The sequence below is a fragment of the Poecilia latipinna genome, unplaced genomic scaffold (genome assembly GCF_001443285.1).
Source record: "Poecilia latipinna isolate Pla-1442-1.1 unplaced genomic scaffold, P_latipinna-1.0 Scaffold965, whole genome shotgun sequence".
Classification (NCBI taxonomy): Eukaryota; Metazoa; Chordata; class Actinopteri; order Cyprinodontiformes; family Poeciliidae; genus Poecilia; species Poecilia latipinna.
In genome coordinates this window covers 130,470-153,359 of record NW_015113581.1, presented here as the reverse complement: position 1 = coordinate 153,359, position 22,890 = coordinate 130,470, and the positions used below count along the sequence as shown (strand labels likewise).

Here is a 22,890-nt window from a genome sequence, read left to right as displayed (position 1 = left end):
ATAAAGGTCTTAAAGGGGACCTTTTTACATGTTTTTATACTTCCATTTGGGTTTCTACTGCTTCTAAAAACACTTTTAAAAAAACACCCAGCCATTTATTGGCAGTAAGTTAATGCTTTTTGATGTCTAGAAAATTAGCTGTTTCAAAAACCGCAAGAATGTAACATCATAAATCAGCAGGCACTGACCTCTCACCTAGTAACCTCAGAGAAGCCCAGCCCGTTACCTAGCATCCTCAGAGAAGCCCAGCCCGTTACCTAGCAACCTCAGCCAGACCTGCCGTCACCTAGCATCCTCAGAGAAGCCCAGCCCGTTACCTAGCAACCTCAGCCAGACCAGGCTGTCACCTAGCAACCAAAGCTGAGGTCAGCATTTATCGTGTTGTTTATTAACGATTATGATAAATTTCTCATTATAATAAGAATTTTGATTTATTGTTGTCACAATAAATTCCACTTAGTGATTTTTAAAACCTCCAAAAACTCTCTGTATTGTTGGGAGTGTTTGTTTGACTTTTTCTCCACTGTTTTTTCAATTAAAGTATAATTAAATTTGACAATATGTGTGCAGTTTAGTGATACAAGTCACACTTTTTATGTGACTAGTGTCATAAAGAGGCATATTCCAAATGGGATGGAGCAGTATTTGTGTCAGAACCATACAGTTAACAAAAAAAGATTAAATGAATAGTTCTTATCGTCACTTCAATAGTACCACTAAATATTGTGATTAAAGTTTAAGTCCATATCGCGCTCTTCTAGCTCCAGCATGTTTGGTCAGCTGGTTTCCAGGGCAAGCATAAGCATTGAGTTGGGGGGTGTGGCCAGCAGTAGCTCATTAGCATTTAAAGTGACAAGAGCTTATTCTGAATGAAGCTGAAATTCGGCAGAACTGACTAAAATGTTATTATCCAAGAGTGATTTTGTCCAAATAATGTGATGAACATGTTTTGTATCGCCATTAGACTTATCCTAATCTATATTAGGAAGCACGATAGGTCACCTTTAAACCAAACTTTCTCAAACCTTTGACATTGAGTTGCGCGAACTGCAGCTCCTTCTCATGGTCCTTCAGGAGCGAGTGAAAGTCCCTCCATGAGATTTTCTCCTTGTCATCAAACCCTGCCGCCTGCATCATGGCCTTGATGCCGTCCTCTGCCTGTGTCTTTGACAGAACGCCGTTGGAGATTTCAATGAAAGACCTGCAATTCATCAAAAGGGTAAGGACAAAACAGCCGAGTAAACTCTGTCCAGCCATGAAAAAGATGAAGCTGCTGGAACCTGAGCATCCTGGCGAATTCCTCCTTCGATAAGTAGCCAGTTCCACCAATGTCATTCATGGAGAACATGAGCTGGGATTTTTCCTCCGGAGACCCTGGAGTTATAAAAGGGAACTCATAGCCAAAATTAAACTACCTTTGTAACAATTTAAACATAATTTTACCTAATGTGGGTAAATGCTAGATGTTATTTGTGAAAATAGACCAATCTACAAAACTAGAACAAAGTATATAATTTCCAGAGGCTTTTGCAAACTTTTGTTTGCATTCAATAGGACTCCAATCCAATAAATAGTTTGTTGATTATGTCATAAATAAAACTTACCATTACATTAATGTGTATTTTTTCTTAAAAACAGATTGAAACCTACATCAATTTTTATAAATCTTAAATAATTATAATAATTTGTTTAAGACTTTAATAATTACTTTAAAAAGTGATTCCATTTTAAGTAATGGCATTATTACTTAAATAATCGCCATTTTATGTCCACATCCCGTAATATCAGTGTATTTTCAGATATTCATGTTTTATTTTTAATTTATTTGTGAAATACATAAACACAATCTGAAAACATGTTTTTTCTTGCTTTCGTGCATCTTAGAATACCTTAAAAATAACCAAAATTTAATTCTTAACTTTCACAGACTGTAGAAAGCCAGAAATTCAGCTAAAAATTCATCTAAGATGCAAAATATACTTGTTACCACTGATTTTACCTTTCATGAAGATGACTATGACATCAAGAAACTCCTGAAAAGAGAGGTAACCGTTTCCGTCTTTATCAGCCAGCGTGAACATGGAGTCCACAAACAAAGAGTCTGGTTTCAGTCCGAGCGCCTCGGCAAACTCTGACGCCGTCAGCTCGCACTGCAGAACCTCTCGGGCTCGCTTACTGGAGATGCCACTCATGTCTCCAGCATCACACTTCTCTATTTCCAGAACCTGAGCATCAAAAGGACAGCAATGTTATTATTATTAGTTATTATTATTAGGGTTGAAACGATTAATTGGATTAATCGGATTCATTGTTGTCAATCGGATTAATCGCAATGACTCAATTAATTGATAACTAGAGTATAAAGACCCAAAAAAGGTTATTTGCTCAAAGAACAACATACTCAAAGCAGTAAAAAAAAGAAGCCAAAAATAAGTGGATAACTGAAAAATATGCAGAATGTGCCATTTTGTTATACGATTAATTGATTAATCTTAATAATTGATTGCTAAAGTAAGCGTTAGTTGAACCCCTAGTTATTATTTGTCATTATACTGTAATATCTCCAACATTTCTAATATTGGAATAAAAAAAAGGCTTACGTGGTTAAATGAAAAATCTGCAGTATGTTCAGTTTTGTTAAACGGTTAATCGATTAATCGTCAGAATAATCAGTCACTAAAATAATCATTAGTTAAAGCTTTAGGCATTATTTGTCAACATTGGAGATAGTGTAATATCTCCAACATTTCTAATATTGGGATTAAAAAAGTGTAAGTGGTTAAATGAAAAATCTGCAACATGCGCCATTTTGTTATCCGATTAATCGTCAGAATAACTGATTAATAACTAAGGCTTTTATTAACGATTGTTTTAGTATTTGTCATCATAGGGTAATATCTCCAATGTTTCTAATATTGCATAAAAACAGTTTTAGTGATTAAATGAAAAATCTGCAAACTGCCTTTTTGTTATTTGATTAATTGATTAATCATCAAATAATCACTTACTACGGTTGTAGTTAGTTAAAGCCCTAGTTATTATTTGTCATCACAGTATAACATCTCCAACGTCAGCTGAGGTTCAGGTCAGACCTCGTCACATCAGAGGTCAAGCCAACAATTAGTTCCTTCGGCCTGAGGTTTGACCTCAAACATGACTTGACGATATTTTGCGGGCGAACTTAAAGCTGCTCCTGCTGCAACAGAGCAGCGTGTGAGGTAAATATCCAGAGGCTGATTCTACCTTGGAGAAAGCGTGGCGAATGAAAGTTTCCACAATCTGAGCCCTCTGCTCTTTGGTCAGCGCCTCCTTCAGCAGCTCCCTCTCTCTCATCTCCTTCACTCTAATCTCCTGCCTCATGTCTTCCAGCTCCAGGCGCAAGTGGCTGACAAACTCTGAACGTTTGCTCTCATCATCAAAAAACAGCACCTGGATGTGCACACGCACGCATGCACGCACGCACGCACACACACACGCACGCACGCACACACAGAGCACAAAAGATAAAAGTGATGGAGATCAGGTATACCTGCAGAGTCATGCTTAGATCAGGGATTAAGCTGGCTTAGATATAAATCTGTCTCCACAAGGTTAAACTGGACCGTTGCGTTTTAAATCAGTCGTCAGCAACTTACCAGGTCGTACTCTTTTGGTACTTTGAGCAGGAGAGATTTATGGTGATGACTGCTGGAAAGAAAGATGTCCAGGTGGTTCTGGTTCCTCAGACTGAGGGAGCGGTGCACGGCCCCAGATCTGTCCAACACCTGCAGCCTCCTGTTTTCGATCTCCACACTGACTGGATGCAGCGGTTTTCTACGGCCCTGCCACTCGTACGCTGCAGCCAAGAACACAGGAAAAAGAAAAATACAGTAAGAAACAGGGCAATTTAAATGATCAAGAAATAAAAACATCTTAAACTTTACTGAATTTTTATGTTACAGCCACAAGTATCATAATTTTTATCTCGGATTTTATGTCAAGGAATCTGCAACCTGTGGCTCTAATATTTTCTTAATAACTTTGACTAACAATTAAAAGGAACAAGTTAATGTTTTAAATACAAACATAATAAATTCAGGGTTTTTAACCAGTTTTCAAATTCTTTCTGCAATATTTGCACTGAATTTCAACAAGAATGACAATAAATGCACCAAAAACATTTCTTTATATTGTTTTTCTTCTCATTAGTTTTGAATCTATGTGCTTTTCAAAACATATTTACCCTCTGTTTACCTTTATTTTAAATCCTAAAAATAGAAATAAAATGCTGTTTTTAAAAAATGACATGAAATTTCTTAGCTTATATAATTCAAATCCAGTTTCTATGGAATAATACATCTATTGTTGAAAGAAATTCTTGTTTACTGTTGTTGATAGGGAAGAGGCTACCGATTATTCTACTAAAATTGTCACATTCTGTAGAATTTTAATTTAGCCACTTAACCTTATTTTATACAATATTATAAATACGTTAAAAGATGTAAAGCAAATGATTAGATTCTTTTTAAAATAAAAATTAACATTTTTGCCTAAAATCTACAGCTAAAAAAATCCTTTTCACATCAACATGTGAAAATCTTTCTGCTTTATTTAACATTAGTAAAGCATGGAGTTAATCTTTTTTACTTTTTAAAATTAACTAATTAATAATTGAATGGCAAAAGTTGCTTAATTGGATGATTTTGAATTATTTTTTACAGAATTTGAGCCAGATGAAGCTAAAACTAGACACCTGAGGAGTTCTGGGTTAAACATGTTTACAGACAAAGAAGGATTTTCATCTTAAATTGAACATTTATATATTGTTTAACAATCTATCTACTCCAGATGACAATTAATTGATTGCTAAAATTGTTGCTGATTATTTCAATTATAGATTAATCACGATTAATCTGATTAATCAAGCGCTAGTTTGGAACAAAGTAAAAATGCTGAAGAAGCTTGACAACTTTAAGAACCTGATTTTAATTATTTGTTTCTAATTTCACATTGGTTTGTATTTTCTATGCTCTTTTTGAGACAGACAAAAACAAACAAAATCTGATTCTTAATCAACCAAAATATCACAAATAAATGCTAAAACTCCACAGATTTCATACCAGCGATTCCCAGAGTCGGCTCCTCTGTTGTATTTCCTGCTTTTCCTTTTCTCCTCTGAAACTTTTTGTACCTGTACTTCCGAAGGCACGCCACCAGACAAGCCACCAGAAAACTCACTGCGAAGGCAAAAATAATCAGTTTCACTAAACAAACTGTTTCCAGGATGCAAACAGAGAGAGATTTCTACACTGACCAAGAGGGAAGAGACACATAACAATGATGGCGATCCCGAAGCCGGCGTGGCTTCCATCAAAGTAGTCCAGGTTAGTAACGTTGGTGCACGGATGCAGCATCGATGCATCCAGCTGCGCAGGCTGAGGACAGGGGTCACCTGGAAGCAAGATGGCTTTTCTATAAAAACACCTTTTGATTTAAGAAATGACAAAACAAACGTGTTGCATTTTTACCCTCCGTCCATAAGAACACGTTTTTTTGTAAATCGGCTTCCTCTGCGCTTGTGACGGCTATGAGAACATCCCGATATGTGAGACAGCGAATCGTCTGGATCTCCTCATCAGTAAACAAACTGAAAAGTAAAAATGCATTACTACACTGCAAAAACAACAAATCTAATCTAAAATCAAGTATTTTTTGTCTAATTTATGGTGTAAATATCTAAATACACTTGAAAAAAAATAAAACTAATTTACAAAAAACTTTTCAGCAAGATAAGTTTTAAGTAAATAAATCCTTAATATTTATAAAAATGAAAGTACTACTATTACTGGCTGATTATTTCACTTATAAAAAGACGTTGTTTGCATGTAATAAAGTAAATTAATCTGCCAGTACTTTTTCACAAATATTAAGAAACTGTTGACTTCAAGTCAATAATTTCTTAATATTGATAAATGATAAAAAAAAATGGATCAATGTTAAGTTAATAATTCCTGAAAAATTGCCTGAAATGTTCAATACTTTCTAAATGTTGTGGGAAAAATTGTTTTTGTATCTAAAACTCAAATTGTTGTGAGCAAAATTTATAGGAAAAGCCTAAGTATGTAATAAGCTATTTTTTTTTTTTGCATTTTGTTTCCAGGCTCAAAAAACATCCAAGTTCTAAAAAAAAAAATGTCTGATTATTTTTGACTGGCCAGGCTTTTAAGGGTTAAAAAAAACACCTACGTCTTGCTGAAAATTTACTTTAAATTTTGTTTTGTTAATTAAGACATTTGCACTAGAAAACCACTTGGTAAGATTGAGTGTTTTTTGGAGACGGTGGTGATATTAAAAGTATCTCCATCCGGGTGGGAAGTGTTGAGCGTTACCCGTTCTGCTTGTTCTCGAACCAGAACCGGTCTCCGTTTCTGACACGTTCAAACTGATCCAGGATTATAGCAGAGAAAACCGGACCGGGTCCGTCGGTGGACTCCAGCAAACCTCCAGGGAAGAGCTCCAGTTTCGAGATGTCGCCGCCGTACAACTCCGCAACGTCGCGCAGCAGCTGTAGAAGCAGAGTTACGGTTAGTGCATTTTATCTGTTTTTGTTGTCCATGAATTCATCTTTTCAGAGACTGCAGGTGAGACCTGCGGGTTGCTGCTGCTCAGCTCAGGATTAATTTCCTCAAATGTCTTTACAGGCGGCAGATCCAGAGCTCTTCTCGTCTCTGTGTAACTTTGCAGACCGAAGTCTCTGCCTCTCTGGATAGTCAAAGCCACCAGATCTGTGCGGCTGAACCTCAGCGGCCCATACATGAAGTCTGTGAAGGCGGAAACAGCGTTAGACGCTAGTGGATGTTTCAGTATCAACAGTTTAAAAACTGAAAACCTCTGAGGTCCTCCACAACAATGTGGTCTTCTTTTTCTGCAATCTGAGACGCCATGCCCATCAGAAGCTCATCCACATCTTGACTTGTCTTCATGTTGGCACTCTGAAGAAAACAAATATCTTAAAAGGCGACTCATCCTGCTTTCTTTAACACGATAGGATAAATCTATGGGCTGCAAAACAGCATTTTTTTGTGCAAATTCATTCTTAGATAGTAAGATTTTTGTCTGATTAGTTCTGCTTATTTTGAGCAGAACTATATAAATATTTCATGTGCAATATTTATATTGCACATGAAAATGGCTGCAAACAAGAGTACAGTTATACAGCTGTATTTACATCTTTGAAAAGCAGAAGTGGAGCCTCCTGCACAGCCATCAACAATGCAGCAAATGGTTTCTGGATTGTGAATCAACAACAAAACACTTGTCTTTTCCCACAGCTGACCAAATATGCTGTAGCCCCTCTTGGGTTGCTAGGTAACGGGCTGGGATTCACTAGGGTTGCTAAGCAGCGAGCAGTGCCTGTTGATTTGTGACGTTACATTCCAGAAGTTTTTGAATAGGGTCATTTTCTAGACACCAAAAAACCATTAAAAACATTTGGAGTTTTTTTTTTTAAACTTTTGGCTGTTTTTAGAAGCAGCTGAGACCAAAATTTAAGCACATAAACATGCAAAATGTGAATTTTGCACATCAGGTCCCTTTTAATCTATTTGACATCATTTTAAAAGGTTTCTATAAACAGTAAGACAACTGTGGGATATATTTTACTGAGATTAGAGGATGTTCTAATGGTACAGTGGATCTTGAACCCTACCACATTATAAAAAAAAACTTCTGTGTGTTCTATGTAAAAAAAAACTACTTTGTGTTACTCTATCCCATCACCTCCTCATAAAATGTTAAAATGTTTAATAACTGAACATTTCTGCAAGGCCATATGCATCCCAAGTTTCTTTTCTTTTATGTTAAACGATATTCAAACGTTCAGAAGCTAAAATACCAACAACAACCTTCTTTCTTCTCCAAATTGTAGATATTAAATACATATTTATAGTCTAAGTAATTCCTTGGAGGCGTAACTTGACATTTTCCCCATTTATCATTGAAGAACCTTTAAATTATCTGCATTCAGCAGAACGTAAAGGTCCATGATCTTTCCCCAAGGAATACCTAAACATTTCCTCCGTGTTGACTCAGGGTTTATCTAACAGCGCTGCCATTATTTTTAAACTTTATATGCCTTTTAAAAGCATAACAGCAACATCTGTAAATAAATTTGTGATTAAAATAGAACCAGCGTTTTTAACAAAGTTTACATCAACCATCTGCAACTTTCTTGGCCAAATTAAACAAATATAATCGCTAAAATAAATGTTCAATATTTTTAGTTGTACAGTTGAAACCAAAAGTTTATATACGTCAAATAAAAATACACACACCTTTTTTCTCACTCTGAAGTTAAGCCAAACATCTGGTTTTAGGTCAATCACCAAAATTATTGGTGATTTCATGATTCTTCAATGATTCTGAAGGCATTAATAAGTAAATCTATGACATTATTGTGGCATGTAGCAAATTGAATTAATTTTAGTAATTCTAATTGACCAAAAATAAGAGAAATTTAGTCAGATTTAACTTCAGAGAGTCAGAAAAAAATTTACTCTTTATATTTAGTGTATGTTAACGTTTAGTTTCAACTGTTTAATGGAGTATTAGCGCCACACTAACAAAATAAATAAATATTCTTGTAATATCATGACACTATTCTCTAAATACTATGACTTTATTTAACTTTATTGTATCACAAATTTGTATGGTTTAAAAGGTAGTTGAAAGTATATTTACCTGCCGCTTCCAGAAGCTGTTGCAGAGACGTATTGCTGGTGATTTACTGCCATCGATGTTGGTTATCTTTCGAAAATGACAAGTTTTGTTTCTGCAGAGAATAAAAGAAAAACCACTGTAACCAAATTTTATACTCAAGTAAGAGTAAAAAGTATTTGGTAAAAAGTCTACTCAAGTACTGAGTAACTGATCAAAGCATCAGTAATTTAATATTTAAAAGTTACATAATCAGACAGAATAAATTGTAAGTTATGTGGAAATTTTGTGTATTTTATGAACTAATTTGAAAATAATTCAAGTAAACAACATAATTACACAATTTTACTGAAGTAAGAAGAGAGATACTTCATAATAAAACTACTCAAGTAAAAGTAAAAAGTACAGTGTAGTAAAAATACTCCTGAAAAAAAAAGTTATCCCTGTAAATGTAATTAGTTCAAACCCAACTGTGATCAATGGATTAAGACGATATAGAAGATCCCAGTGTTGTCAGCATCATCCCACACTACCTGGTTAGAGCTGACTGTTTGGCAATCCATATGTCAATGTATGTTAACTGTCCTGCAGTTTTGTTAATTTGTTGAAAACAATAAATATATATATATATATATAAAAAAAAAGGGTTCACCTCTAATGCCCTTCTCTCTGATTATATGCAGGGAGTTCTAAAAAAAAAAAAACAAAACAAAAAAAACAGTGCAGCACAGAATCATTACCTCATGTAGACACCAGGGGGCGCCATAGTCACACCAAACCGCATGGCAGCTGCTTGAAACTCGGGAGAAATGCCTGGATCGACAAACTTCTGGTAGCCTGCAAAGAAAAAAACAAAACAAAAAAAGACACAAACATATCACAAAAAGCTACGGAGCGGAAACAACTTCCAGCATCTAGAAAGTGTTTTTCCTGACAAATAAAAGTGAGTAAGGTCCTGGGATCCTCTGACTATTGTCGCCATAACTTTCTTCAGCCGTGGCAGCTTAGTCAGCAGAACTGGGAGAGCCGGGCTAGTGGTTTGCTGACGCAGCACATGCCTGTCAAACTCCGCCACCGGTAGCTCACCTCACCGCGGACTGCGGTCGCCGGTGCATTACCTGATTCCCTGCACTTGTACGCACTCGCTCGCTACGGGCCGGCTCAGGCTTACCGGGATAAGGAGGGAGTTTTCTGTCTCCGAGGAATCCTGGCAGCCATTCATAGAGAGCGATGTTCTGTGATGAAACACAAGGAAGGTAAAAATTCATTAAATGCTCTCCCTGAAGTGTCCTAATTAAACTTTCAACATCCTGTTCCTTCTGTTTTTGAGGGATTTCTTTGTATGGAAAGCAAGTTTCCCATTTTATTGCATTTCAACTACGATTTTATTTAATTATTTTAGTTATCAGTTAAGTTACTGATTATTCTGACAATTAATTGATTAATTGAGCAAACAATTAGCATATTCTGTATATTTTTCACTTAAGCCCTCTTTTAAATACATTAGAAATACATTAAATATGCAAATAAACAAATAATTCATTTCCTATTTTAAATAAGAGAATAAACTCTTTATTGCAAAAAATGGATAATCATTTCTAAAAAAAGGAAGCATTTGTATAGTGCAGGGGTTATTGCTGATTATGTTTGGATTAACAGATTAATATCTGGATATTAAAGATTTTTTTAACACAATCTGAACTGGGTGAAGTTAAAAATGCCACTTGAAGAGCTTTTGGTAGAATAAATTTACTATTTTTATTATGGAAAATGTAGATATTTATTTTTATGGGAAAATTGTCTTGTTAGAAGTAAATGTAGCTGCCAAAAGAAGTAGCATATCTTAATCAATATTAAGGAATTATTTACTTAAAACAAGCTTGCTGAAGAGATACTTGCAAGTTAGTTTTGGCTTTTTTCACATGAACTAAGATTTTTGCACCAGAAATTAGACAAAAAAAAAATACTTGGTAAGACTTTGTGTTTTTGCAGTGTACGTGCATGGCAGAGCTGCGACTGGTCAGAAATGACGCTCTGCTCCCTAACTACCTCCTGTCCGTCTTTTCAGAGTGCAAATTAAATCATCACCTGTGCAGCGAGAGGATTATTCTTCTTCTGCGTTTACCTGGAGCGTGGCGACCACGGTCTTCCTGGCGTTTTGAAACAGCCTCTCATCTGACCACTCTGGGTTCTTCTTGTGCAACTTTGCGGCGACATAATTGTGGTAGCGAAACCAGATAATCCCCTCTGCTGCCGTGAACAAGTTCTCGTTGGCCCATGCATTTCCCAACTCTGCACATGGAAGATGGCACAAACAAGGACGATTTGCTATTTCATCAGGTGAATTAGCCTCATTATGACCGCAACGTGCAGAACTAGGTCAAATACGTGACAAACTGCATGAAAGAAGAACACATAAACAACACACGTTTCTCAAGTGTGCAGACTTTAATCTGTTTTCTTCTACCAGTAATCAACCACTAATTAGAAATATAATTTAGTGTTTTATTTTTTTCAAAAATGTGACAAAAGTTGGGACAACATCCTGCGACTTAACCAAAAGGTGATAACTATGCAACTTTCACAACGGGAGCAACAAAACACGGGTTTTATGACACTTGCATGACTCGCCTTTTGTTTTAGAGAGAAGGATTTACTGCGGTCAGAGTGACATACCATTTACACAATTATTAAAGAGTCACAGCGCACGTCAGGCTGGACCTGCTTTGACTCAGGCTCTGACTTCAAGGGCTGGAATATTGTTAATGACAAATTATTTCTGATTTTGTTTTTGCTTTCTGCAGCTGGCAGTATCGACTGGGTGGCTATTGCAAAATGCAGAGGAAGAGTGGAGCAGATTGTTTTGAAGCTGCAGTTTAAATTTCAGTTGTTTTTTTCTGGACTGTAAGATTTTGAAATTAGCTCTTCAGATTAGTGGATTATGAAAATAGTGAGTCACTTAAGCTTTACTGTTCAGAATGAGCAGCATATCCTAATGATTAACTGATTAATAAAAAAAAGTGGCAGATTCTGCAGATTTTTCATTTAAGTTTGTGTTAGAAACATATTAAAGGATACAAACAAATATGTTTCTGTCAAAATGGAATAACATAGCACTCGTTTTGTGTACACTTGATCATTTGTAGCAAAGAATACAGTGTTGGCAATTTTTTTTTTTGATTAACAGATTAATAAATTAACAGCAAAAAGTGGTTAATAATAGATTTTTCATACAGCTTTTGAAGAGGGTTACGCTAAAAATTCCACTTTAGGACTTTTGGCTAGAACATATTTACAGAAAAGTGTATATTTGTATGCAGTTTTGGCCGAAATACTGCTCTGAATGTGTTGTTCTTTCACCAAACGGCCTTTTACTTGACTCTGTAGACTCTACTTAACGATTAATCGACTACTAAATGAGTCGATTGTGATTAATCGTGATTAATCTGCAAGGATTGAGAGAAATCTCACCATAAAGTCCCTGCGGTCCATATTCTCCAGTGGAGGGGTCGGGAGCGCTCCACATGAAATTGCGACCCCCTCCTTTATTCGGCATGTTCCACTCAGACCCTCGTTTCAAGAGTCCTCCAGAGAAACTTCTCAAGAAGTCAGACCAAGAAGAGGAAGGACCATAAATGGAGCTCCCGTCTATCCACGCTGTCACAGAGTTCACCTGCATGAGTGGCACAGATTATCAGAAGTAAACAAAGAGAACGACTCAGAATGCAGCCCTGATTAAACGTAAACAGGAAGTAAAGGGTGAGCACCTGAGCTCGAGGGTTGCCGGGACTCTGGCCAGACAGTTTGTTCCATTGTCCTCTCTGGAAAGGCAGCCGCACGTTCCCAGTGGCATTGGGATCAAAGACAGGATCCCCTTTAGGGACTTTGATGTTCATGAACTGAGGCGGGCAACCAGGAGTTCTTACATCGAAAATCTCAAAGGCAACATGGTAACCTGAAAAGATTTCAGCATAATTAACAAGGTGAGACACAGATTCCTGAGTGTTTAACCTCACAAAGTCATTAATTAATTACAAGAGTACAATGTTTAGGGCCTCTTATCACTGTAAATCCTTATAAGCTGAAGCTGGCCACAGGCCCCACTCACACGTGAAAATGGCTGCAAACAGACGCGCAATTACACAACTGCACATCTTTGATAAGCAGAAGTGGAGCCTCCTGCACAACCAACAAGAATGCAGCAATAAGTTTCTGAATGGTAAGTCAACAACAAAACATTTGTCTTTTCCAGCAGCCATTGTACATCACATTCAATCAGCTGGCCAAACTTAATGGAGCTCTGCTTGGGTTGCTAGGTGGCAGACGGGGCTCAGCTTGGGTTGCTAGGTGGCAGGCGGGGCTCAGCTTGGGTTGCTAGGTAACAGTGCAGTGCCCCTCCATTGTGACTGAACAATTGGAAGGCTTTTTAAAAAGCTTCTTTTCCAAAATACCAGAAAGCACTAAAGTATTGCCAAAAAACCGTCTGGGTTGCTTTTGGTAGTATAACAATGTGCAAAATGTTAAATTTGCATAAATAAAATTCAAAACTTATGTGGGTTCATATGAAAAGGCTGCATTTCTTTTGGACCTGTGATGAACAGCTACATGTCTAGGGTGTGTCCTGCCTCTACTCCCACATTTCTCCAGTGACTTAATGGCATAAACAGTATTAAGTGGCGTGGGACATGCATGCAGGTGTGGTAACAACAACACACTAAGCTAGCTGTACTCACAGGAAATATAGAAATGTAAGACACAAAACAAAAACAGCATTTTCTACAATATATGATATCTGGAGGTTGAAAGAGAGCAAGACTCTCAGCAGATAACAAGAAGGCTGAATGGAGTGCAGTAAAGTTGATTTGTTTTTCGGTCTTTGATACAAAAGATTCTGGATTTTGAAATGTTGGCAGCTTTTAGAAACTGACAGAGTTAAGGTACAGACTTATATTATCAAAGTGAAGCAGCCTTTCTAAAGGCACTAATGGATAATACAGATGATATTGACAGCTTAAAATGTTGACTCCCTGATAATTTTCTATCTTTTTAAATAATATAATTATTGTTAGAAGAACAACAGCGAAAGTAGTAGAAAAACCTTAAATGTATTTCTTAAAGAGAAAATCATAATAATAGTAATAACATACTAATTGGTGCCTTTTTGAAACTTCAGATCCCAAATTTGCTTCCATGATTGAATTTATGACACCAGTTTTTTTGAACCATTTAACTTTATCATCAACATAATTTAAATAAACAAATCATAATTTTTCTTTTAGAGCACTTAGTGCTTTAATCAAAAGTAATAAATTGCGACTTCTTTGTGCTCCAGTGTTTCACAAGTAGCTAAGTATGTAATGTCTGAGCACTTCTAAAACATATTTACTATGGCATTTATTGCCATTGTAGATAGAAAAAAAGTAACATTTTTCCTCCAAAGATTTTCTTGAAAAAAAAAAGGTTCTGAATTTAAAAAGTCGAAAATTTGCCAGAAAAAAAAATATCTGAAATTTTGAGATTAATCTCCGAAATTTTCTATGAAATTGAAGGCATTTTCTAATTTTGAAAAGTCAAAAAAGTTCTAGAAAAAATGCATTCATACGTAGAAATTTCTGATTAATCTCATAATTCCTGAGTTTTTTTCTAGCAAATTTTCGACTTTTCTATCGTTTTAGAAACTTTCTGAGTTTTTGGCGGAAATGCACTAATTTTTTTCTATTTACAATGACGTAAATATGCGTTATAAATGCATATTTATGACATATTTTATGTGAGAAACAACGAAGCACAAATAGTCACAAATTATTATTTTTGACTGAAGCATTAAGTCATTTACTTTACTTTTGTTTTTTGTATTTTTATCGTATATTTTTTCATTATTCTTATTGATAATTTCCTTCATATTTACCGAAGAACAGAGACAGTACGGTCCGGTTGCGTGCTGAGGACAAACCGGAAGCTCCCCCGGCCAACAGCCTGCTCAGCCCGCGTGCGTTCGGCTGCACAGGCTCGTGCACAGGTTGGTAGACTCCATCCCAGTAGCGCGCGGGCACGAGGCGCACTAGATGAGCACCTGCCGTGAGTACAGAGTCACCATCAGTCACCCGGTGATGTGTGAAACCGGGACCGCCGCCTGCCGGGACTTACCGACGGCTCCGCGCTCCGGATGCGCCAAACTGTTGTACCAGCCGTCAAAGCGAGGCACCTCCCAGCTTAGTTCACCTTCACAATCTGCATTTTTTGAAAGTTAAAATTAACCAGCTGCTTGTATTTTTATAGAATAAAACACCGCTGAAGTTTACTCACGCTCACTGAGGATGAGCACCGAGCCAGCAAGTGTGCAGACTCTCCAAACCCATTTACGCAAATCCATTGAGGCGAGAGAGGCGCTTCTTCTCTCAAGAGGAAAGAAGGGCTCCTGAAAAGTGAAGACTACGTGCAGGTAGCTGAATGTTATTTTCATATGTACGCTTTTCTGTACTTAGATAGGAGATTAAATGTATAATATTTAAGTTAATACACTGAAAGTCTCATAAAGTTAAAAAAACACACAGATTCTCACCCACTGCAGAGGCAGAGATGTTCACCAGGTGCAGCTGAACGCAGGTTTGATGACAGCTGAGAGATACTGCAATACTTTCAGCCTACACCTGTTGCTCAACCTAACGCCAAACTGTATATGTGACCTATTTCCCAAAAAGGAATTGCCATCCATGTCAAGATCCTTCCTCTTTTTTCCACAACATCCCAGTCATTGCATCCTTCCTCCTCCTCCTCCTGTGTGACACAAAGGGGGTCCACAGGTATAAAAGAAGTGTGCATTCCCTCAACAATCAGACTTCATGCCTTTCTTTGTCCTGTACATCTCAGGTAAGACAAAACCTTCAGAATTTATTTTTGTATCTTTAATAAACTTAATGGTACAATCAGTCAAGGAGCAGCAATCAGAGGAAAACTGAGGTTCTGACTGACTGATTTAAGAGTTTTTTCATTGTTTTCTGTTTGCACACGATGCAAAGCAGAGCTAGTTGTTACTCTAGACTCGACTCCTTCAGGTTTAATAATGTGCCATGCCTCAGGGTGGTAGTTTCCTTATCAGCTGTAAGTAAAACTGTTATCTCTGCACCTGGAGGAAAGTGAGAAGCGGCGCTCTAACACTGCTTCCTCTGTTACGCTGCCTAGTCTCGGCTCAATCCTTAGATCAGAAGTTAAGATGACTTTCTACGATGACATTTACCCATTCTACCCGCTACAAAGGACTGCCTTCATCATCAGCGGCCGACTGCTCGCCATTATTCTGGTCTTCCTCATGCTGGCAGTCGGTCTGCTTCTCATCCTGCCAGGAATACGAGGAAAGACGGTGAGTGGAAGTTTTCAGTCCATCCGCATTTGCTGCGATGCTTTTCTATTATTGTATATATTCAAAATATTTTTGTTTCTTATCCAGCGGGTCTTCTGGATGCTTAGGATCATGATCAGCTTGTTTATTGGTGTAGTTATAGTAGGTAAGTTATGTATAAACTGTAAAAACACCAAGCATTTTTAGTCTCGTTTCTATAGCTTAGTAAACTTTAAATAACTTCCAAGTATCTCTTCAGGAATATATGGAAACTTGTTTTAAGTAAATAATTCCTTAATACTGGTGGAAAGTCCATTGGCAGAAAAATGTACTTATTTCCATGTGTTACAATTGAAATAATCTGTCAAAGGAGCAATTACTTAAAACAAGCTTCTATATCTTGCTGATAAGCTATTGTTTTGTCTTGATTCACATTTACTAAGATATATGCACTAGATACTGGACAAAAAATACTAAGATTGTGTGTTTTTACAGAGCATTTGTTTTAATCTATAAAAAAAATATTTGATTTTTCTTTGTCTCCCATTATCATTCACCTTTGTGTCCTTTTTGTGCAGCTCTGAACTTCACCAACAGCTGGGCCGAGGCGAGGATGACCACAAACGTTACCTACAAGTCCTTCAGTAATGCTGTCATCCAGGCTGAGGTCGGCCTGCATGTTGGGCTGTACGGCATTAACGTGACACTTAGAGGTGAGTCACTCTTACTGCCTGTGTGTTGGACGCTTCAGCGGCTCAACCGGATCAAGTCTTTGTTTTCAATGGTCACCTACACACTCAGGTTGTTCAATCTGAGAAAATTTCTGTCCAAGTTGGGAATTAATTATATTTTAATGCGTTTTGAATACATAAAAAGACAGCAGAGTCTTTTATTAAGTTGGGATCCTGAGTTGTTTTGAGGGTTTTTATAATTATTTTGTTTTTATTCGTCTCTTTCCTTGATTTGATCAGTCTTGTTTCTGTTTTTAGTTGATTCTAGTTTATTTCTTGACTCTAGTTTTCTTTAACTTCGTTTGTTAGGTCTAGTCCAGTGTTTCTCAACCCTGGTCCTCACCGCCCCCCTTGCTCTCCATGTTTTAGATGTGCCTCTATTCCAGAACAGCTGATTCAAATTATTGCATGACCATCAAGTGCTGCAGATGCCTGTAAATCACCCAGAGATACAATTCAGGTGTGTGGCAGAAGGGAAATACCTAAAACATACAGGACAGGGGGGCTTTGAGGACCAGGGTTGAGAAACACTGGTCTAGTCATTCTTTAGAGCAGTCTTTCGTCCGCGGGCGCCCCAAGTGGTCGACAAGGTACTGCATGTAAACAACAGTTTAATTGCCGTTGTTACGTTATCTCAGAGTGTGACGGTATAGCTACCTTACCACAGGATTGTGTTTTAAAATAATAATGGAAAACTGGATTAAAGCCGGTTAATTCAAAATAAAAACTTAAGATACTTGCGAAAAGAAAACAACTTAAGGATTAGTTCAGGATTACTTATGATCGGAGGATTTGGCTCTCTGAATCAATATTATGTAGAACCATGTGTTGCTGTACTGGTCATTCAAATCCTGGCACACACAGGGTTTGGATGTTGGCTTGAAAGTAAAGACACCTTTTAATGGCTAGTGGAATATGTTACATGCACCCACTTCCTGGTTCACCATGACCGGAGCCCTTATTTTTTGCTTTTCTAATGTAGTGATACAATATTGGTCTACAGTCATTATAATCTTTCACATTTTGTATGTTTTTATACGTCCATTTGGGTCTGAATTGCTTCTAAAAAAAAAGAACTTTAAAAACCCACCCGGCTGGTTTTTTTTGGCAATAAATTGTTTTTTGGCATCTGGAAAATGAGCCGTTTCAAAAATCTATTGATTTTAAGTCACCTTTGACAGGCACTGTTACCTAGTAACCCCATCTGAGCTAAAACCCATTACCTAGCAACCAAAGCTGAACTCCAGCATGTCAGGTCAGCTGGTTTTACCGCTGTATGCGCTGTACAGCTGCTGTTGGAACACTCGAGTGTTTTGTTATTGACTTACCATTCACAAACCACTTGCTGCATTCTTGTTGGTTGTGCAGGAGACTCCACTTCTGCTTTTCAAAGATGCACAGTTATATAATTGCGTATCTGTTTGCAGCCATTTTCATGTGTGACGTCCTAACCTGTTCAGTGAAGCATAACAGGTCACCTAACACACAGTAAACATGAACCTTCTGATATTTTGAAGCACTACCACACAAAAAAATATTCATATTTGACATACACCCCACTGCAATGTGGGGTGGGTTTCTCTTTCGAACAGAATCCTTTATCAACTTGGTTCAGCCTTATTTGTAAAGAGAGTGTTAAAGAGTAAAAATAAAAGCAGAGATGGGATGCTGTTATATTATTATAACAATGACTTTCTGTACTGGATGTACTCTCCTGACTGCAGCATATTGTTTTCTTTCAACTCAGGCAACCCCATTGTGCAGTTCAATGAAACCATCAACTACAATGAGATGTTCAGCTGGCATGACATCGCTGAAGAAGAGTATGAGCAAGCTTTGATCAAAGGTTTACCCAACCCCATTCTATACATCGTGGAGAAATTCACCCTTAGCAGCCCCTGTGGGATGATCTTTCAGTACAGTTACTCCGGACGCTTTGCCTCTGCAACCCTCTGGTAATTAATGACAACCCTCACACACATACAGGCATCAAGAATTAAAATAACTGTGTATAATTTGTTCTGCAGGACAGCGTTTTGCTGCTGGATTCTCTCCAACATCTTGTTCTTCTTGCCCGACATTGTTTACGCCGGGTACATGACCATGGCCACCGCCGCCTTCATTTTCTTCTCCATGGCCTCCTTCTCCACCATCAAGAATGTGCCTCGGTGTGTTTTCTCCATAGGCGAAGACTCCTTTGTGACAGAGTACAGCCATTCGTTTTGGCTGGCTCTGGCTACAGGTGAGCACTTCCTGGTGGACATTCCAGTTACGTTCACACTGCAGCCTGAAGTGACCCAATTCCGCCTTTTTTTTTTTTTTGCCTTAATGCGACCTGTATCTGATATTTTCATGACAGTCTGAACAACACAGATCCGACTTTTACAAATGCGACTCAGGTCACTTGGATATGTGGTTCTAAATCCCGATACATATCCGATCTTTTCAAATTATTATTATAATTATGATTATGATTATTATTATTATTTTCAAATGTGACCTGAGTCTGAACGACCAGGTCGCATTCATCCCACCTGAACGTCATCGATACTCAACAAACGTCACTATTCTGCGCCCTGATACGCACAAGCGGGAAGAAAAACAACAACCATGGCGGACTATAATGAGGATTAAGCTGTTACTGTGTTGGCTCCGGTCGGACAACAACTTTAAAATCGTAAACTAAGCTCCACCGTTAGCATCCATGTTTACTTCCGCAAACACAGAGCACTTCTTCTACTCTTTATGGCGGTTGGCAAAAGACTGAGCGCGCTCTCTGTGACGTTATTGCGCCCTCTACTGCGCATGCGAGACACTTTCAGGTCGTTTGCAGTTTATACGGGAGATCACATACAAGTTGCATTTATTTGGAAGTGTGAACCACCACGCCAAAACAAATATCCGATCTGACAAAAAAAAAAAAAAAAAAAATATCGGGTTTTGGTCACTTCACGCTGCAGTGTGAAACGTAGCCTCACTGGTTCTGTACAGATCCCTCAAGAACTACTGGGAAACCTGGTAAAGATGATAAAGAAGCCCTAAAACAAATTATTTTTATTTTAGTAGGATAATTTTGCAAGTTTTTAAATAGACATACTGTGAGAGAAATCTATTTGTTTGGATTTTACAGAAACAAAGATCTGTCAAATTGTTTCCTCTCTGGTGTTTACTTTCTATCACCAGATTTTGCCAACTGGATATCACTATGTCGTCTTTAACTTTTAATGAACTAGTTCTGTGATTACCCCGCCTCTCGCCCGGAACGTTAGCTGGAGATAGGCACCAGCACCCCTCCCGACCCCACTGAGGGACAAGGGTGTTCAGAAAATGGATGGATGGATAGTTCTGTGATTAACTCTGTCACGACAATAAATTCTGCTGGACAATAAATTGTCCCAGAAATTATCGCGATAAATGATAATGTTGCTTTGAAGCCAAAACAAGTCATTGATAATGGCATAATAATGCAAGTTTAAAGAACACTTAACACTGAAACTGGAGGATATTTTAAATATCCAAAATAAAAAACGACAACCAAAAACACTAAATATTTTTTTCTCTCTTTAAATTTAAATTTTCTCTTTTAATGTCCAACCAAGAACAAATTGAAATAAAAACTACACACAACCAAAACCATAAATAAAATGTATTACGAAGTCCCTGTATCCAGAATTGTCCTGGGAAAAAAACAATCATCAGAATGGAAATTTTTGATCTCATTTTAAACTTATGTGATTAACTGGCTAACTGATTAATTGCTTATTGGAACAGAGTAATGTTTTTGATCTTGAGCCACTTAAAGCAACTCGGTTTTTAGTTTTTAGGCTAACAGGTTTAAATTTGAATCGGAGTAAAAACTGATTTTATACACTTTAACGTGGGTTTCAAGCCCACAGCATCACAGATCTTCTACCGTGCCCAACAGTAGGTGTTTTTCCACATATTCATCTCAAAATGAATAGGGCTACAGCAAAAAGCGCTATTTAAATAAAATGTATTATTATTAAAATTATCCTTTAACACCTAACCCCACTATAAATACAATCTTAATGGTTGCAATGGCGAATTGGCGTACCAAAATAGCGTTTTTTGCTATGAGCTAGGTGATTATTTTTGTTTGATAGGGCTTAGTTCTGCCATATTCTTTATTTAACATTGAGAACTTCTGCAAAGTATAAATTACAAAACAACTTCAAGCATATATTTAAAAAATGTTTTTTTTTGTTTTTTTTTTTCAAAAACTCAAAATGGGTAATCAAATTGAAAGTTCAGTTTAAAAATGTTTTTTTTTAGATTATTCTACAGTAGCAGAGGATGAATTTAGGATTTTTACCCTTTCTTACATAACAGAAGAGGAGGTCGGAGGTACATAAAGACCAAAACTACATGTAAAAGTTGTGATTTTTACTGATTTCCAGGAGTGCTTTGCACCATCATCGGGTTTTTCGTGGTGATGCTGTACTTCCTGATGCCAGAGAAGGTAAAAGCAGCTTTCAGCTTGCGTTTCGACAGCTACGAGGACGAGGATGAGGATAAATCTTGTCCGGAGGGCTACCTGAACTCAGTCTTCCTTAACGGAGAAATGCATCTACCACTGACACCTAAAGTCACACCAGTAAGTTGAAACGCAACTTCGTCGTATTGTCATCAGGAGTATTTTCTTGCTTTACGGTGAATCATAATTTGCTATCAAAAGCTGGGAAATGCATTCTTATTTTAAAAATCCTTAATATTGTCCTTTTGTGTCAACAGCCGGCCCAAAGCATAAGCAAACTGAGTTGCCAAACTTAGAATCATGGGACTTCCATCAATGCTTTAATTTTAACACAAACCATACATCTAATTATTTTTGTTTATGTTTCCTGAGAATGAGAATAGCATTGCATTAGATTTGACAATTTCAGCATATGTGTAGGTTTAAATGGTTTAAATTAAAATCTCAACATAATTCCAATCTGATACAAGTTAAATTTTTTCTTTGTGTTTTAGCTGGTTTACAAAAACCTCACAAATAAAAAACAATCAGGTGTTCTTACCAGAAAGATATGAAATTCTGCTTAAAGCTGCAGTATGTAGCTTTTATTAAAAAAAATGTTTTTTGCACATTTTTGTGTTGCGTAAGACAAATAATCTGAAAAGATTGATCTCCTCCACTGTGCTACTACTGACATCTGAAGAAATGAACCACTTCCGGCCAGAAACAACAATCAGAGCCTGAAGGAGGGTCTTAGCGTTGTCAGTCATCCTTGTGTACACGCTGCTCAATGTGCTAAAGAGGAGAAACAACTTACCGTTACAGGAAAACCGTTTATCCGTCTTTATCAGTGGCTATGCTAACTAGCCTGAACATTCACGACAGGCGAGCGACACACACACAGCATGATTGACAGCAATAAGACCTGCCTCCTGGCTCTGATTGGTTGTTTCTAGTTAATGACAGAAGAAGGCAGAAGAGCTTGATTTTTTTCCCCACAGATCATCTGTTTCATACCATATTGTGATAGTTTCAACAAATATGTAAAAAATATTTTTAATAAAAGTTACATACTGCAGCTTTAAGGCCCCATGCAGCCTTTGGGCCAACTCTGCTCTGCTCACGAACCATTAAAAATATCTGACTGCAACAATTTTGTTTGTTTTCCAGGATCGTCTATGAAGCCATCCAGTGATCTCCTCTGATTCATACTTGAATATTATTTGGCTGAATGTGTTAAAAAACTTTAAACTTTTCTAAGTTTAAATCACTGTCATTCTCTATATGAGCCAGTTTTATGTGTTAAACTGTAAATATGTGTTTAATGTTGTAATGTTTGTTGTCTGGGTGAAAACTAAAACTAAAAAATGTTTTTTTAATCCCTTTTGCTTTATATAATAATGGAAATATATTAGTCTTTACTGAACTCCTTCCTGATTAATCTGAGAAATATTTATATACCAGGATTTATTACAAAAAAATTCACATAATTTTGGCACATTTAGTTTAAAGCAAGTATGGAGAAACATTGATGCCGATGAAGATGATGTAGTTTTCCTATTCCAGGCTGGTGTATTTATTTCTGCCTTGTATTTTGAGTTTTCAGTGTATTTTCTACAGCAAAGTGTTAATAAAACAAAAACAAACATGAG

General features: G+C 37.1%; 2 protein-coding genes across 2 annotated transcripts in view; one reads left to right on the top strand and one right to left on the bottom strand.

Annotated features, from left to right (window-relative positions):
* duox (dual oxidase) overlaps positions 1-15,474 on the bottom strand; it is a 30,713-nt gene extending 15,239 nt beyond the window's left edge. The window contains exons 1-21 of the mRNA XM_015049907.1: positions 15,251-15,474; positions 15,001-15,136; positions 14,842-14,925; positions 14,603-14,767; positions 12,462-12,649; positions 12,166-12,367; positions 10,820-10,986; positions 9,866-9,929; positions 9,435-9,531; positions 8,719-8,809; positions 6,869-6,971; positions 6,628-6,800; positions 6,369-6,544; positions 5,508-5,626; positions 5,294-5,431; positions 5,100-5,216; positions 3,636-3,835; positions 3,244-3,429; positions 2,000-2,225; positions 1,281-1,374; positions 1,026-1,201 (exon numbers count right to left, since the gene is read on the bottom strand). Coding sequence (XP_014905393.1) covers positions 1,026-1,201; positions 1,281-1,374; positions 2,000-2,225; positions 3,244-3,429; positions 3,636-3,835; positions 5,100-5,216; positions 5,294-5,431; positions 5,508-5,626; positions 6,369-6,544; positions 6,628-6,800; positions 6,869-6,971; positions 8,719-8,809; positions 9,435-9,531; positions 9,866-9,929; positions 10,820-10,986; positions 12,166-12,367; positions 12,462-12,649; positions 14,603-14,767; positions 14,842-14,925; positions 15,001-15,067 — 2,833 coding nt within the window. The 5' untranslated portion in view covers positions 15,068-15,136; positions 15,251-15,474. The remainder of the gene's footprint in view (positions 1-1,025; positions 1,202-1,280; positions 1,375-1,999; positions 2,226-3,243; positions 3,430-3,635; positions 3,836-5,099; positions 5,217-5,293; positions 5,432-5,507; positions 5,627-6,368; positions 6,545-6,627; positions 6,801-6,868; positions 6,972-8,718; positions 8,810-9,434; positions 9,532-9,865; positions 9,930-10,819; positions 10,987-12,165; positions 12,368-12,461; positions 12,650-14,602; positions 14,768-14,841; positions 14,926-15,000; positions 15,137-15,250) is intronic.
* duox2 (dual oxidase 2) lies at positions 15,387-22,889 on the top strand. Its single transcript, XM_015049913.1, has 8 exons — positions 15,387-15,564; positions 15,877-16,054; positions 16,142-16,199; positions 16,612-16,746; positions 18,512-18,719; positions 18,792-19,006; positions 21,183-21,379; positions 22,409-22,889. Exons 2-8 carry the CDS (start codon positions 15,908-15,910, stop codon positions 22,418-22,420), a joined length of 972 nt encoding a protein of 323 aa, XP_014905399.1. The 5' UTR covers positions 15,387-15,564; positions 15,877-15,907; the 3' UTR covers positions 22,421-22,889.
* The last annotated feature ends 1 nt before the right edge of the window (position 22,890 follows it).

Excerpts from the sequence above, each read along its gene's own strand:
- duox2 (XM_015049913.1), top strand. The coding sequence starts at position 15,908 with ATGACTTTCTACGATGACATTTACCCATTCTACCCGCTACAAAGGACT. Across the intron at positions 16,055-16,141 it reads CAGGAATACGAGGAAAGACG|CGGGTCTTCTGGATGCTTAG; the intron begins GTGAGTGGAAGT and ends TTTCTTATCCAG. Across the intron at positions 16,747-18,511 it reads CATTAACGTGACACTTAGAG|GCAACCCCATTGTGCAGTTC; the intron begins GTGAGTCACTCT and ends CTTTCAACTCAG.